Below are 15,691 nucleotides of genomic sequence, written 5' to 3' on the forward strand. Positions count from 1 at the left end.
TCCCTGACTCATCTTTAATCAGAATTTTATATAGTGAGCTTCTCCGTGTGATTTCTTTTACTGAAAGTTTTCTAAAGATCAAAAGGGGTTTAAAACAGAATGCTATTTTGTTTTTTAAAACAATTGATTATAATAGGTCGAATTTGGAGGAAGAGGTATAATCAAATTAAGAGGGCTAGAAGTTCTGGCGTGCTAGAAAGCATTTTAAGAATTGCAAAAATACCAGCTGCTTGTAGTCTCACTTTCTCTCTTGCTTTATGTCAAAACTTCATTTTACTTTTCCAAGAAGAAAATTACAAGAAAATCATATTATGAAAAGATTCAGTTAAAAAGGCAACCTCCAGCCTCTGTCACAGGGTTATTATGGGTTCACCTCAAGCTGTATGTCTTTGGCATCTGCAATATGAAACAGTTACCTCTGTTATCAGCCTGGTGACCTCGGGGAGAAAAGAAATATTTTCAAGGATCAGAGACCTAATTATAGTCAGTATGCTCCATTTAGTAGACATAATAATGCATTTTAGAAAGAAATATGCTTCCACAAAAGCTGGAGAGGAACAAACTAGGTATTGTAGAAAGATTTAACTGTTTTGTAAGTCAGGCATTATCAAAAGTTTTATTTTCCTACTGCCATTTTCTAGACTTGAGAAATTCAGTACCCTTTCATTTTCAAGAAAGTCAACTGAACACTTTTATGTGTAATAGCTTTCAAAGTGAAACTTTTTGCCATCCTTAAACACTGGCAGAGTTGTCTTTTGACTGATTTTTGGTAAATTTCCTTAGTTTCAGTGATTTGGTAAGCCCCAGTGCATTTTTTCCCCACTCCATTTTCTTTAGTGTTTCCTGAGCGTCCATCGTTGTAGACTCCTGGTTCCCAGCATTTTAAGACTTGGAAGAAACCTTAAATTAATACATTTTAACATGCTTATGTTAAAGATGAAGCAACAAAAGCACAGATTATGACTTTAAATTGCATTGTGGTATGATTTTAAAACATTTAGCTGTTATAATTATGGCAGCTTTTATCTATTTTAAAATTTAAAGGATCATGTTTATCCTTTCTAATTATTTGTTAATTTTGCCTTCTGTGTCTTACACTCCAAAACTGGGCAGTGATAATAGTCAATGATTTCTTAATTTTTAAAAGGTTAATTTTAGAAAAAAATAACATCTAAACCAATAGATAAATTATAATAAGATCCTTTTTTGAACTTGTGACCATTAATGAATTTATGATTTAATCTTTGTCTTTTAGCTATCTTGAAAATTACCAAAATATTCTTTTTCCTTCTGCAGGTTTTTATGAAAGTGGATAAAATAATATGCATGAAGGTCTATGTACTCTTAAAACTAAATTCCAGTTGTATTAAATATCTGATGTAAAGTTAGAACAGTCATATTTTAGAAAACGTTAGTAGCACATCTGAATTATTGGATTTCACATGACTTGTTGCTTTTGTAATGTTACAGCGCTTGCCCCATGGTTTTCTCCCGAATATGAAACTTGAAGTTGTGGATAAACGAAACCCCAGGTTAATTCGTGTTGCTACGATTATAGATGTTGATGACCAAAGAATAAAGGTACACATTTAGATTAGTATGATATTGTATTGATGTTTTCCCTACGTTTCCTGTGAGACTGGCTTCAGAGTCTCTGATTTCTGATCTCAGCAGGAGAATCGAACTGGCCTGACTTCACTGCTGGTCACGAGACTCTGGTAGAAGGTCCTCTAGCCAGTGTGTGTTGAAGGGGACTCTGTAGATTAGACACGACTGATTTTCAGAGGGTTCTTACACGTCCCTGTTGGGATTTGCTGCGTAGACATTATACATTTTGTTCCTTTTTTTTTAAAAGCTTCTTTTTGTTGGTATTATCAGATTTTTCTTGAAACTGTTGTCATTAAACACCTTAACAAGAACGATTACCTCCCTGTTCTCTCCTATTCAAACAAAAGGTTAGATTTTGACGTGAAAATTTGATTCACAGATTTCTATACCATCCTTGCTGTGACATCTGGTTTTTAAAAAATATACACATCTTCAAAATTAAATTATCCTTAAGTGAAAGCCTTTGGTTTTTTTATACAGAAAGCTGAAAGCATCTGTGGAATTCAATAAATCTTCTACAGCATACGACAGTTCAAAAATTATTTTCCACCCAAGCACAGTCTATTTTCATATTAATAAAAAGATTGAAGCCAACGAATATTTATAGACATTATTAAGAAAGATGTATTTAAGTTCGATATACAGTTTGATATAATTTAAAAGAAATCTTATTTGCTATATGCCTAATTTGAAAACAACTTCTAATTCATCTCATAGAGAATAATCAGTACGTACATTTTAGTAAAACATAGAGATGTGTATTTGGCTTGGCCATGGATTATCAAGAACAGATATTGGCAATGTCCTTTATTTTTCTGACAACTGAAAACTGTGCTAAAAGCTATTCAGGAATAATATGTTATAGGTATTTTCTCCCACATACATTGTTATTAAGGTTTTATTTTAAATTTAATTTTAAGCATATTGCATAAATTCTTATTTGTAGCTTTTTCTTGTTTACTCTTTTTAAAATTTATTTATTTTTTTATTTACTTATTTATTTATTTTTGGCTGCATTGGGTCTTCGCTGCTGCGTGCGGGCTTTCTCTAGTTGCAGCGAGCGGGGGCTACTCTTCGTTGTGGTGTGCGGGCTTCTCACTGCGGTGGCTTCTCTTGTTGGGCAGCACAGGCTCTAGGTGCACAGGCTTCAGTAGTTGTGGCATGCGGGCTCAGTAGTTGTGGCGCACGGGCTTAGTTGCTCCGTGGCATGTGGGATCTTCCTGGACCAGGGCTCGAACCCGTGTCCCCTGTATTGGCAGGCAGATTCTTAACCACTGCACTACCAGGGAAGTCCTTTATTGTTGTTTACTCTTATAGCACTTACTGTGGGATTGATTTTTGGATATCATAATTACTTTATAAATTCAGTAATATTTCATTATTGAAAATGAGCGTCAGGTTTTTTTCTTTAAATTCTTATTTAACTTTCATTATAAAGTTATTGCATTTATAGGAAAAGCTTAATCTTAATAGTACATCAAATGTTACTTAAAATTTTAATTGACAGATTATTTTCTTGTGGTTCCTAAGATACATACAATAGTATCCAATTGAACGTATTTGTCAGCTTACGGTGTGATCATATTGGATTAGTATTACCGTAAAATACCATTTGAAAACCTTTAGCTCCTAAAGTAAATTTAGTATATTCCTTACTTACCACCTCAGCATTGGACTTTAAAAATCTCTTAAGATTTAGCTCATCCTTCCAAAGAAGTATTTCCTGTCTCTTCTCCTTATTCTTTTTCTTTCATGGAAATTGCTTTGACCGTTACTAGAAGAAAAAGAGTTGAAAAGTATCGGGTACTTTTCACAGGATTAGAACCCTAAGTGTTACCTCTGTGGTTGTGGGCATAATAGAAACCGCTTTAGGATTTTAGGGCTAAATTAAGATGTGAAATGGTGCTTTAGAAAATGTGCAATGCATTGCTTCCACACACCCTTCAGTCTGCCAGAATGTATCAGTCTTGGAATGACATAGGTGTCTCTGGGCTTGTGGAGAACTCGCAGTCTCCCAAAGAGCCTCTGACCTCCTGCAACACCTGCCGCCATGGCCTCCACCCCGTCCCTCCCCAGGCAGGCCCGCAGCTGGGTAAGTGCTTGTCCTGCCCTGTGAGGTGGAGGTGAGGGGATTGTCTGGGGGCTGGCGCAGATGTCTGAATAGAAACAAATTATAGAGAAGGTTCAGAAGCATGGCTTAAAGTTCCATTCATGGGTGTTCCCAAGGAATACAAGGTGTTGAAAATGAGCGTCAGGTTTTTCTCTGAATTCTTGTCTAAGGAGATTGAAGGTAGTGGTGGGGTTATCTTTGCCAGTTGAGAAAGCAGTTGACCCTTTCCTGGTCTCCTCTTGGCCGGGGACATCCCTTTGTTCCTTTATTAATGTGTTGGTCATATAGTTCTGCAATTTCCTCTTTTAATGTCAGTATCCTTCAAGGACTGTTTTTATCGCTGGCATGTGATAGATGCTTAAGGTATGTGTGAACGAGGGAAGGAGTGAAGGATGAGTGGCATGGAATGTACCTTGGCATCCTCCCATTTGAATGAGATAGTTGTGATAGTCACAAAGCACTCTTCCTTCATGCTCAGCTGCTCTCCTAACTCCTCTTCCCTTGGAAATCTAACTCAGCCTACTGCACAGGAAAGCGCCATAGGTTACACTGGTCAGGTTTGATTCTAGCTCTGACTCCTATTTAACCGTGTTAGTAACTTGGTAGTTACTCAACTTATTTGCACTTTTCTCATCTGGAGAGTGATGTGGTTCACATTGCCCACCTCCCAGGCTGGCTTTGAGCATCTGGATGAAGATTGTATACAAAACTCCTGAAACTGTGCCCTGCTCTTTCTAGGGCATCAGTTGGCCGCCGCTGTGGTTATTAGTCAGTGCAGGTGCCCTGGGCTGCGCTCCCGGGGACCCTGGTTTTCTGTGCTAATGAAGTAATTGTCATCAGTAGAGGGAGAGGAAACAAGCCCAGGCTACTTGGTGAGCAAAGCAGGGCGTCTGACCGGAATCCCCGGGGATGCTAACGGAGCATGTGTGATTGTGCCACGGGCCTGGGTTTGAGAGTTGGGGGCCAGCCTGGTGAACAACAAGAGCGATCTTAGTGCTGATGGTGATGACGGTGTCAGACTCTCTTCTAAGGGCTTTATATATAGTAGTGTATCCTCACAGCAACTGGGCGACCTAAGGTACTATTGTACCTATTTTATAGATGAGGAAACTGAAGCTCAGAGAGGTTAAGTAAGTGGTCCAAGGTAGCAAGCTAGTATATGGGGGAACCAGGCTTTGAACCCTGGGTTTCAAACAGGGTTGTTCAACCCTAGAGCTTATATTCTTCCTGCTCCTACTCTTATGTTCTACTTTTTGTCATAATTACCCCACTTGCTAGAGGGAGAGCAGATGTCTAGGATAGGGAGTGGAGTTCACCTGTAACACCACTCTACTTTGTCTTTTGTGCAGAGTTCACGTTGCCTGTCCTGCCTGGAGGTTTGTGTGGTCCTGGCATTCCATGGCAGAGCACAGCAGACCCAGCAAAGACACACTTTGTTCTTTTCTGCCACTCCCTAAAGATATAGTTGCCCATATGTGCTTGATTAATTCTGTTTTATAACAGCTTTTTGAAACAAAATTCACATACCGTAAAATGTATTGGTTTTGAGTTCGTTCCCAGAAGTGTGCAACTGTCACCACTATCTAAGTTTCTAACATTTTCATCCCCCCAGAAAGAAAGCTCGTATCCATTAGCAATCACTATTCGTTCTGCACCTCCACCTTAGCCCCTGATAATCCGGCTTTCTATCTCTATGGCTTTGCCTATTCTGAACATTTCATATAAATGGAATGATATAATATGTGACTCTTTGTGTCTGGCTTCTTTCATTTACTGTAATGTTTTGAAGGTTTCATCCAAGTTGTAGCATGTAACAGTACTTTATCCCTTTTCATTTCTGAATAGTATTCCATTGTATGCATATATCACATTTTGTTCATTCATCATGGGTAGACATTTGGGTTGTTTCCACTTTTTGGCTATTTTATTTATTTATTTATTTATTTATTTATGGCTGCATTGGGTCTTCATTGCTGTGCGTGGGCTTTCTCTAGTTGTGGCGAGTGGGGGCTACTCTTTGTTGTGGTGCGCAGGCTTCTCATTGCGGTGGCTTCTCTTGTTGCGGAGCACGGGCTCTAGGCCTGCGGGCTTCAGTAGTTGCAGCTCGCGGGCTCTAGAGTGCAGGCTCAGTACTTGTGGCGCATGGGCTTAATTGCTCCGCGGCATGTGGAGCAGGGGACCAGGGCCCAAACATGTGTCCCCTGCAATGGCAGGCGGATTCTTAACCACTGCTTTTTGGCTATTTTAAATAATGGTGCTGTGAACATTTGTGTGTGTTTTTGTTTGGACATATGCCTTCACTTCTCTTAGGTATATATCTAGGAGTAGAATTGCTGCGTCCTATGATAATTCTTTGTTTAATGTTGTGCTCCAAAGTGGCTGCACCATTTTACATTCTCACCAGCGGTATACAAAGGTTCCAGTGTCTCTACATCCTTACCAACATTTGTTATTGTCTATTTTATTTATTATGGTTATCTCACTGGGCCTGAAGTGTTTAGCTCCAAAGAATCTGAATTATTACATGTGACCACTAAAGAGAAGGGGGATGCAGCGATTGTTGCTTCGTGGTTGCAGTAGTAGAAGCAGGAGCAGTAGTGGGTGTGGTGACGTTAGTCTCAGGAGTCACAGACGCAGTAATAGGAAAGTAAGAAGACCCAGGTGCTGACTGTGGGCTTTGTTCCAGGGAGCTCGTTGAGTATGTCACATATCGCATCTTTATCGTCACAGCAACCCTCTTGTTTATTTTTTATTGAGATATAATTGACGTATAGCAGTATATTATTGATAGTTTCAGGTGTACCATATGATTGGAGATTTGTATATGTTGGGAAAGCATCACCACAATAAGTCTAGTTACACAACAGCCCTTCCAGGTAGGTGTTATTTCTTCTTTGCAGTTGGCATGGAGAACTGAATTTGACCAAGGTTGCACAATTAATTTACACTTAGATGTTTCTAACTCATTTTAGCCCTTACTCTGCAGCTCTGATGAGCCACTGGTATTAGTTGTCAGTGTTAGGGACGATGGCAGCCCTATTCAAGATACTCTACACTCCGCCGGTGCTAGCCAGGCCAGATATTCTGATTTTCATCCTGAAAATATCAATTTGGTTTTGTATGGTTCATTGGTAGGTGAGCTGTGAAGTTTTTCTTACAATGGCAGGGTTTTAAGATGCTATTTCCCTCTTGTTTTGATTACTGTGTTCATTAATTACCATGGTTACTCTCTAATAAATATTTATGATGTACTCAATGTGTGTCTTGTTCAGTTTATAGCCAGCTATTATGTTTAATAACTATTCTGTTGTTTGGTTGCACAGTGTGCTCTGTTATATCTGAAAACCCGTTACTGTCACCTTATCAGGAATTGTGCATTAAATTACAATAGACGGATGGATGCTTTTAGGAAGTTTAGCCTTTATTTGGAAAAAAAAACGTATTCTTCTACAAATAAACATAAAGGGAGGACTTAAAACAGAGTAATATTTGATAAATATTTGCCCTGTGGGAACCGCAGCTAAGCTGTGAAATGAATTATAAATGAATTCCAAATAGATGTTTTAGGAAGTTCTACTGAATCATTAATAAATTGGGTCTCTTCAGCAAGTCTTTTCATATTTAATGCATTAACTGGATGTATTTGTGGCATTTCTAAATGAAATAAGAGCATCATGACCAAGAGAAATTGTGTCACAGTAAGTGGTCTATGTGTGTGACTTGAAACTAGTTTGAATTTTAGGTCAGATTAATAAGTCCAAAGCTTTTGTTTGAAAAAATCTTGCAGGTGGACTCATGCAAAGCAGAAGTCCAAATACGAGCCCGTGAATGTTCATTTTAATTAAGGGTTGCCAGCACTTTGAGGAAGTTGCTTGACCCCTACAAGCCCTGGCGTAATTACCTGTCAAAGAGGGAGCAGAGTATGGAGTGCGTCTTCTCCCTCACCAGCATCTCCATCTCGGGCGCATTTTTTGAAATTGATTTTGAAATACGAGGCTAGAACAAGATGCTGACATTAAGAATGACAGTCCTTTGAGCTAAACTTCTAATTAATGGCCATTACGTACCACAGTGATTGATGACTGTCTTCATTTGGGAAGGAGACTGGGACAACTTTCAAAAATATTATGACCAATTAATGAAACAGTAATTTTCAGAGTAGTTGAAACTATAAATTAGTGTCAACCATGATTTCCAGAAATGTTGAAGCAGGTAGAAGGCTCTACCTGGTAAAGTTGCATTAGTGCGATCACGTTCACAACAAACAGCAATAATAACATCTGTGGCGGCTCACCCGGGTGTGGTGCCACATGCTACCCTGTGCGTGCTTCACATCCTTTTCCTCTCCCCATCCACACGCCACCCTCCAAGGGAGTCTCAGGGAGGAACAAGTGCAGGCGCTTCAGCAACTTGCCCCAGGTCACCTGGCTCCTGAGCGGTAGAGCAGGTGGGGACCAGGTGGCCCGGGTCTTCAGCCGGAGCTCTTAACCTGCAGGGCAGCACCTCCGTCAGTTAAAGGGCCAGAGAGTAACCCAGCCTTGGGGGCCAAGTGTCTCTGCCGCAGCCGCCGGCTCTGTGGTTTAGCACAAAAGCGGCTGTGAACTATATGGAAGCAGGTGAGCGTGGCTGGGTCCCTAGAAAACTTTATTTATGGACACTGGAATTTGAATTCCAAATAATTCCACATGTCATGAAGTGTTCTTCTTTTGATTTTTTTCAAGCCATTTAAAAATGTGAAAAACCATTTTTAGCTACTGGCATGCACAAAGATGTGTGCTAGGGCCCTATTTAGCCTCTGGACTGTAATTTGCCGGTGCCTGTCTTAATAGATAACGCTGTACTGATTAGATGATGAGATGAACTTATTGAGTCGTTACCTTTAGTATAAGCAGTTTTATATCCGTGCCTTTTTTTTTTTTCTGGATATTTGATTTGTGAACCAAACCAGATCTATATTTAATTTTCAGTCTAGTTTTAGGCAAGTTTTATATAGTCAGTCAAGGAGGTAGATGAGATGATGGCACGGAATCAACACTTTCTAGACTTAAATGCATGCCTCCTAGTATCAGTGGATTACCAGCCATTCATCTGATTTTCAGAGTGAGTGTAGTCAAGCCCCTCCCTGCCATAATGTACATTCTTTCCCAGAGTCAGCTTATCTGCCGCTGGCGTTGTATCCTCCAAGAACTGTGAGTAGAGACTCACACTGAACATGTTTATGAAAGTCAGTGTATCCAGAACAGAAACCTTTCCAACAGCGTAAAGAACCGTGGTGGCGGGCAGCCGGCCCCCCCGCCTGAGCTGCTGCCGGCGCTCCCTCTCCCTGGGTAACCTCACCCTGCCCGTCTCACCAGCCTGCCCTGCAGGACCTGCTGAGATCCTGACCTGTGACTGTTTGGCTAGAGACGCTAGCTTAGTCATGAGCTCCAAAGAATAGAAATAGCACGTTTCACAGTTTCTATGCAGAACACTGTCTCTTGTGTGGAAACTCTTAAATAAAAGGTGATGTGTGGTAGCACTGGTTGTTTTGAACCCTTATTTTAGGGTTATGCATTTCTTTGCGTGTCTGAGGAATGCTGTAGATGGCGCAGCTGCAAAATGCACGCCCCTGTCTACATAGATATTGGATTATGTTTGTGTTTCAAGGGTTAATGGACTCTTGACTAAGTTAGTAAAAGGCCCTCCATTCCCTATACTCCATCACTTCATTCAGAGCTTTGTATCTACTCAAATAGTACGGGGCCGCTTGCCTGCCGGATAGTGAAGACTGGTTTCCCAGACCTCAGTCGGAAGGTGCGGTCTGGACTCGCTGTCTGTCTGCAGAGCGAACGAGAGAGTCTTTGGCGTGTGTCTTAGCTTTGGAGGAGACGCTCATGGTCTCTGCTGTTCTCCTGAACAGAAGTGCACTGTTTCTGACCAGCTGCAGCTCTGACATCACAAATGCCCTCACTGATACCGATACTTCGCTAATTATGCTGAGCATCATATCTTTTTCTCACATCCTGCTTCACACTCTATTTTTACCACCAGGAGAATATCTCTCAAATATAAATAACTAAATGAAAACACCCCAGAATGAACTGATTAGGCAAGATGGTGAATACATTTTCCCCCTTGTTACAAAATCTGTGTCATTTCTTGTGATATAAGGACAGGCGATAGACTCCGGGAAAGGAGATGCTTCTATGAGAAGGCAATGGGTAGATTCTTACTCAGGTTAATTTATTCCCAAAATGGACTTGTATTATCTTCCCACTGCTACTGTAACAAATTACCACAAACTTAGTGGCTTAAAATCACACAGGTGTAGCACATTACATTGCCCTGTGTCACTGGGCTAGAATGGAGGTTTCAGCAAGGCTGTCTTCCTTTTGGAAGCTCTGGGGGATCCTGTTCCTGGCCTTTTCCAGTTTCTGGAGCAGCCTCTGTTCCTTGGCTCTTGGTCCTTTTCTCCACATTTAGCAGGTAGCATCTGCAAACCTCCCTCTGACATTTCTGCATCCCGTGAATAGGGACGGTTGTGATTATCTTGGGCCCACAGGATAACCCAGGATAGTCTCTGCCATCTCAAAGTCCTTCACTTAATCACACCTGCAAAATCCCTCTTGCCATGTAAGGGAGCGTCTTCACAGGTTTTAGGGGTTAGGATGGGGACATCGCTGAGAACCATTATTCTGACTGTTGCAGTGGTGTTAAGGTTAAGATACACATTCAAAACAGGTAGAAGAGGCGAGGTCTACTATGCAATCAACAGCTTTTATTTACTGAACACCCCAGCGTAGAAGGGACCATTCTAGGAGCCAGGGGCCCTGAGACGAGGCCCTCACAATCTAGTTGGGAGATGGGTTAAGTCACAGTTCCGTGTAGAGTGTGTGGCACAAACCGTAAGGTGCTGTGCAAGTTCACTGCAATGCAGCGAGCATTGTGAGCAAAGATGCTGAGGGGCAGATGGCTTCTCAAGAAGAACAGTTTTTCTTCTCTTAGAGAAATTTGCATTTCCAAACACCAAATGCCTTTATTTACTATCATGTAGAGACAAAGGAGTCTTCAGATTTGATCTGTTTTAACTTGTGTGTGTGCATGCATGCATGTATGTATTTGCACACACACACACGCATACACACACATTTATTTATTTATTTGTTTTAATTGCAAGGCCCTTGGGCAGGCAGGCTCTACAAGCTCTGCGTTTGGACCTGGGAGCAGAGGCGTCACGGGAAGTTGCGTGGCTGTGGAGCCATTGGGGCTCAGCTGTGGGGAACAGGGCGCAGGGGCCTGCAGCTCAAGCAGGTGGGGCGGATCTTCTTTCTCTGCTACTACTTCTTAGAGGCTTATTGCCTGTGCGTCCTACCCTGGGCCTCCCTCCGGGCGTTTGTGCCCTTGCTTCCTTGGCGGGACCAGCATGCGGCTGTGGAAACAATGGGACCAGGCTGCATTCACGTGGCGCTCTTCCCCCAGCTCCGAGGGGGGCCTTTGACAGAAAAGAAGGGGGGTAGATCTCATAAACTCAGAGGGTGGATCTGTGTTTCAGGACTGTTGAACCAAACGGAACTGCGGTGGGGTTCAGACGTGCAGGCTGGCCAGGGTGGCAGCCCCCCGAGAACAGCTGATGATCAGGGACACAGGCCGACACCAACTGGGAACAGACGCCGCTGAAGATATCAGTATCCCGCCTTCAGGGTGGAACTGGGGTGGCTTTTCCACACTTGGTACAGGTGAGGGTTTCCTGCAGCTGCAGGCTCCCCGTCACCTGGGAGCAGGTCAGGAATGGAGGCGCGGGCCTCACCCCAGACCCGCTGAGTCAGAATCTGCATTTGAACAAGAGCCACCTCCCCAGAGCTGCAGTCATGTATTTAACCGTAACTTGATATCGCTTATATGTTCCATGTTAATATGTCCTGGCTGAACTCCACAGCACGCAGACCCAGACCTGTTTCTTCCCTCAGCATCCACAGCTTAGTAAAGGGCAGCTTATCCACCAGATTGCTCAGTCCAGGCACCTGCGAGCCGTTCCTAAAATCCGCCCGTGTCAGAACAGCCACATACAGCCCACCACCATATTCTATTGATTCTAACTCCCAGTACTGTGTCCCTCCTCTCTTGACCTCTCATCATCTCCATGACAACCACCCTAATGAAAGCCGGCGTCACCTCTCACATGGGCCACTACATTTCCCTTCCAGCTGGGCTCTCTGCACCCCCGAGCCCCTGGCAATCCATGCTGCACAGAGATGCCAGAGTGGACTTAAAATGTGGATTGGAGCACATGCATTGAGGTAAAAAGAATCAACTGTTAGTGTGCCCAACTAGGTCCCGCACACTCCACTGTCAACTCACTTCCCCAACCTGTCTTCTCCCATCCTTTATCACCTTAGAGGCAGCTGTACAGTTTAGAAAAGTGCAAGGATCTGGCTAGAGACTTTGGGCTTCGTATTACCAGTTCTCTTTGGAGTGGAAGTGATGCCGCACTCTCTACCTCACAGCAGTGGTCCTGCGCTGCCCCCTCTCGTGCCTCGGAGTACTGGTGTTCATTTCTTTCTCGGGGAACCGGCCATACTCAGAACCCGTGTGGGCAATGACAGCTGTTTTCACGACGGGCTTCTGCCCCTGGCATCTGGCAGAGCCCTTCCACAGGGATGGACGGTGCATCTGGATTTCATAATCGTTGAAACCGTGCTACAGGAGTGCGGGAGGGATGTGCACGGTAGAATCAGGGAGGTAGAAGAATTCCATTTTCATGGTTTTTACAGCAAAGAGTTGCTTTGTGAGGTCAGTAGATATTTTTTTTTCCTAATAAGTGGGATTGGGCTCAATTTCATGTGAATGTACCAAAGTTGGAGGTTTTGCATCAAGAACCTACAGGGAAGCAGATGTTGTCATCTCGTTTCCCACAAGTTCCATGTCACTGGCATTTGCTTCCTCTTCTCCCGCTTCTGTTGTCCTTCTGCAGCCCCTCTCTCCACTGGGAAGGGGATTTTTGCCCATTCTCTAATCGTTGCCTTTTACAGACTTCTGAGTGAGGCCAGGTTGAGTCCTGCGGCCAGAGAAAACAAAGAGCCATTCCGAGGGGTTTGGCTTCAAAGTCATCTCCGCAGGTGTCCAGGGACCCCGAGTCCATTTCTGTGACTCCACCCCATCCTCCCCCTATCAGTTCACCGCCCCCCCCATCAGCCGAGGAGGCTGCGCCACAGTCCTCCTTTCTCTCAGAACCCTGCTTTTCATTCACCAGGAAGACAGAAGAAATGCAAAATAAAATTGCCCCTGTCCCCGCGGCCAGTCTCCCTTCCCATCCATGTCTGAACACTCACTCAGAGTTTCCGTGGGAGAATTATCCCGGCTCTATCAAAGCATTCACTTTCCTCTTATATGAATTTAATCTGCATCATAGGATTTACGGTTATCTGACATTAGATTACACATCCGTGTGTTTATTTCTTTATCACGTTTTGCCACTAGAGTGTAAGCTCACGGAGGAAGCACTTTTCTCTCTTGATTTCCCAAGTACTCTTTTTTTTTTAAAATATTTACTTGTTTATTTATTTATTTGGCTCTGTTGGGTCTTAGTTGCAGCACGCAAGATCTTTGCTGAGGCATGCGGGGTCTTTTGTTGTGGCACGAGGGCTTCTCTCTTGTGGTGGCATGCGGGTTTTCTCTCCCTAGTTACGGCAAGCAGGCTCCAAGGCGCGTGGGCTCTGTAGTTTGTGGTGCGTGGGCTCAGTAGTTGTGGTGTGCAGGCTTAGCTGCCCCACGGCATGTGGGATCTTAGTTCCCCAACCGGGGATTGAACCCGTGTCCCCTGCATTGGAAGGCGGATTCTTTACCACTGGATCACCAGGGAAGTCCCACCCAAGTACTCTTGACATCCTTGTGCCTATAGAACAGTCCCTGGCATTTCATGGGCACCAAATAAACACTTGCTGAATGAATGAATGAATGAATGAGGATTGTAAATAAAAATGTACTGATAGGTTGTTTACTGGAAGTAAATTGCTATTATTAGGATTACTTATTCCTTATTCCTTATCAAAACAAATGTGCATTAACCCTTGGCATTAACTAGATATCCTCTATGTAATCCCCCATAAAAGAGAAACTATTTATAATACCACATGGAACATTGGATTTTAATTGGTGCGTCCGTATTACTAATAGACTTTTAATAGGCAACATGGTAGCTATAAGCATGGCTAAGAATGATACAATATTTGAATAACTAAAATCATGCATTATTTCATTGTATATGATATTTTCTCCCTTGGAATATTGACACAGTGAGTCATGGCAGTTACAGTGTTGTCAGAGAAGCAGAGCCCATTATGGGGCCATCATGATAATAGCACATGACAATGGGGCTTTGGATGGTAATGGATACATAATGGACAACAAATGGCTGGGATTCTGAACGGTAACGGTTGCTAGCGATTTTCTAGTAATAATAACCTCCTTCTCTTAAAATAAATGTAAATTTAATGTCAAAAACTGGCAACAGCATGAAGGGTCCACATTGCTTTTGGGGGTGTCCCACTTCCCTTGGCTTAAGCTTCTCCTTCCAGAAACCTGGGTTCATCTCTGCTTCCCAGCCACCGAGGCAAATTCCTCTGACAGCCTGACCCCACGATGTCCCCCCTTCAGTGTATTAGGACGGCCTATCTCAGTAAATACACAACCCCAAGCCCCAGACTGACTTTGTCCTTCACTGGGCTGCACACTGATTATTTCTCATTTGCATCCAGGATTCTGGAACGAACAAGCAATTTGCACCGCGGTGCTTTGTGCTGCCCTCAGGACACTTGCAGCCTGGCCTCTGCTCTGGCGCCTCCTTCACCCCTCCTTTGCTGGCTTCTGGGGCAGCTCCCCCTGCAGGGGTGCTGTCCACTCTGCGGGCATTCCCGCCCAGCACCTTCCTGCCTGGCGCCCTGAGGCTCTCTAGCTGCCCTGAGGCTGAGTGTTGCAGCGAGAGCTCAGAGATGTGTTTTCCTCTGATCATTCCGCATAGTTCATCTGTCACCGCCTCTGAGCCAGGTCTGTGCTGGACCAGTGATTCCCTTCTGCTGAAGCTCATTGTATTGTTTCCGTTTCCATTGCCTCCAGAAACTATATTTATTCAAGACTAAGGTCATAGAGGTTCCCCTTTGCTTAGGGCTGTGGATAACGTCGCTGAAACCTCCCCCTGACCCCGCCACTCCTGCCATCTCGTGGCAATAGGGCTCAGTGTCCCTCTTCAAGCCCACATTGCCCACTTGTCCGGGTGGTAAGTTCTATGTGTATTTATTACCAGTAGGCTCTGTGCAGTAATTATATATATATATATATATATATATATATATATATATATATATATATATATATATGTAAATATTGTTTTCCATTATGGTTTATCTCAGGATATTGAATACAGTTCCCTGTGCTATACAGTAGGACCTTGTTGCTTATCCACTCTATATGTAATAGTTTGCATCTGCTAACCCCAAACTCCTAGTTCATCCAATTATAGTTAAGTTTAATTAATTTAAATGAAAATAGCTAGATGTGGGGAATGGCTGTAGCAGTGGACGGTGCAGCCCTAGGGCATTTGGTGACACACAGAGTCCGTGGCCAGCGCACATCCACCTGGAGAGCCCTCTCCAGGGCGTGAGGGCCAGTGAGCTGTCCCAAGATGCGAACAAGCCTGCACTGGATTTGGGATCCCCCATACCTGATCCTTGCATCTGCCACGTCAGCTTGTGTCTGAAGGTCAGGTTTCTGCCGTCTCTTTAACATGACTAGCAAATATCAGAAGCTGAGAACACTGAAGAGATTTTTATCCCTTTTGGAAGCCAAAATCTAATTCAGACGAGAGGAGAGAGACCGGTTAAACACTAACAAAAATCAGTGAAATTGTCTAACTATTTAAACTGACCTGATTGTACCCTCGAACATGTTTTCTGGCCTGTGAGCATCCTCAGAACCAGGCGTTGCCTCCCCGGACTGAGG

The 15,691-nt window shown here is 43.3% G+C and overlaps 1 protein-coding gene across 1 annotated transcript in view; it reads left to right on the forward strand.

Moving 5' to 3' along the window:
• The window catches only part of L3MBTL4 (L3MBTL histone methyl-lysine binding protein 4), a 311,652-nt gene that overhangs the window by 95,766 nt on the left and 200,195 nt on the right, over positions 1–15,691 (forward strand). Inside the window, exon 12 of the mRNA XM_036823196.1 lies at positions 1,471–1,581. Within this exon, the coding sequence (XP_036679091.1) occupies positions 1,471–1,581 (111 nt within the window). The remainder of the gene's footprint in view (positions 1–1,470; positions 1,582–15,691) is intronic.

The sequence above is a fragment of the Balaenoptera musculus genome, chromosome 14, assembly GCF_009873245.2.
Source record: "Balaenoptera musculus isolate JJ_BM4_2016_0621 chromosome 14, mBalMus1.pri.v3, whole genome shotgun sequence".
In the NCBI taxonomy this organism is placed as follows: domain Eukaryota; kingdom Metazoa; phylum Chordata; class Mammalia; order Artiodactyla; family Balaenopteridae; genus Balaenoptera; species Balaenoptera musculus.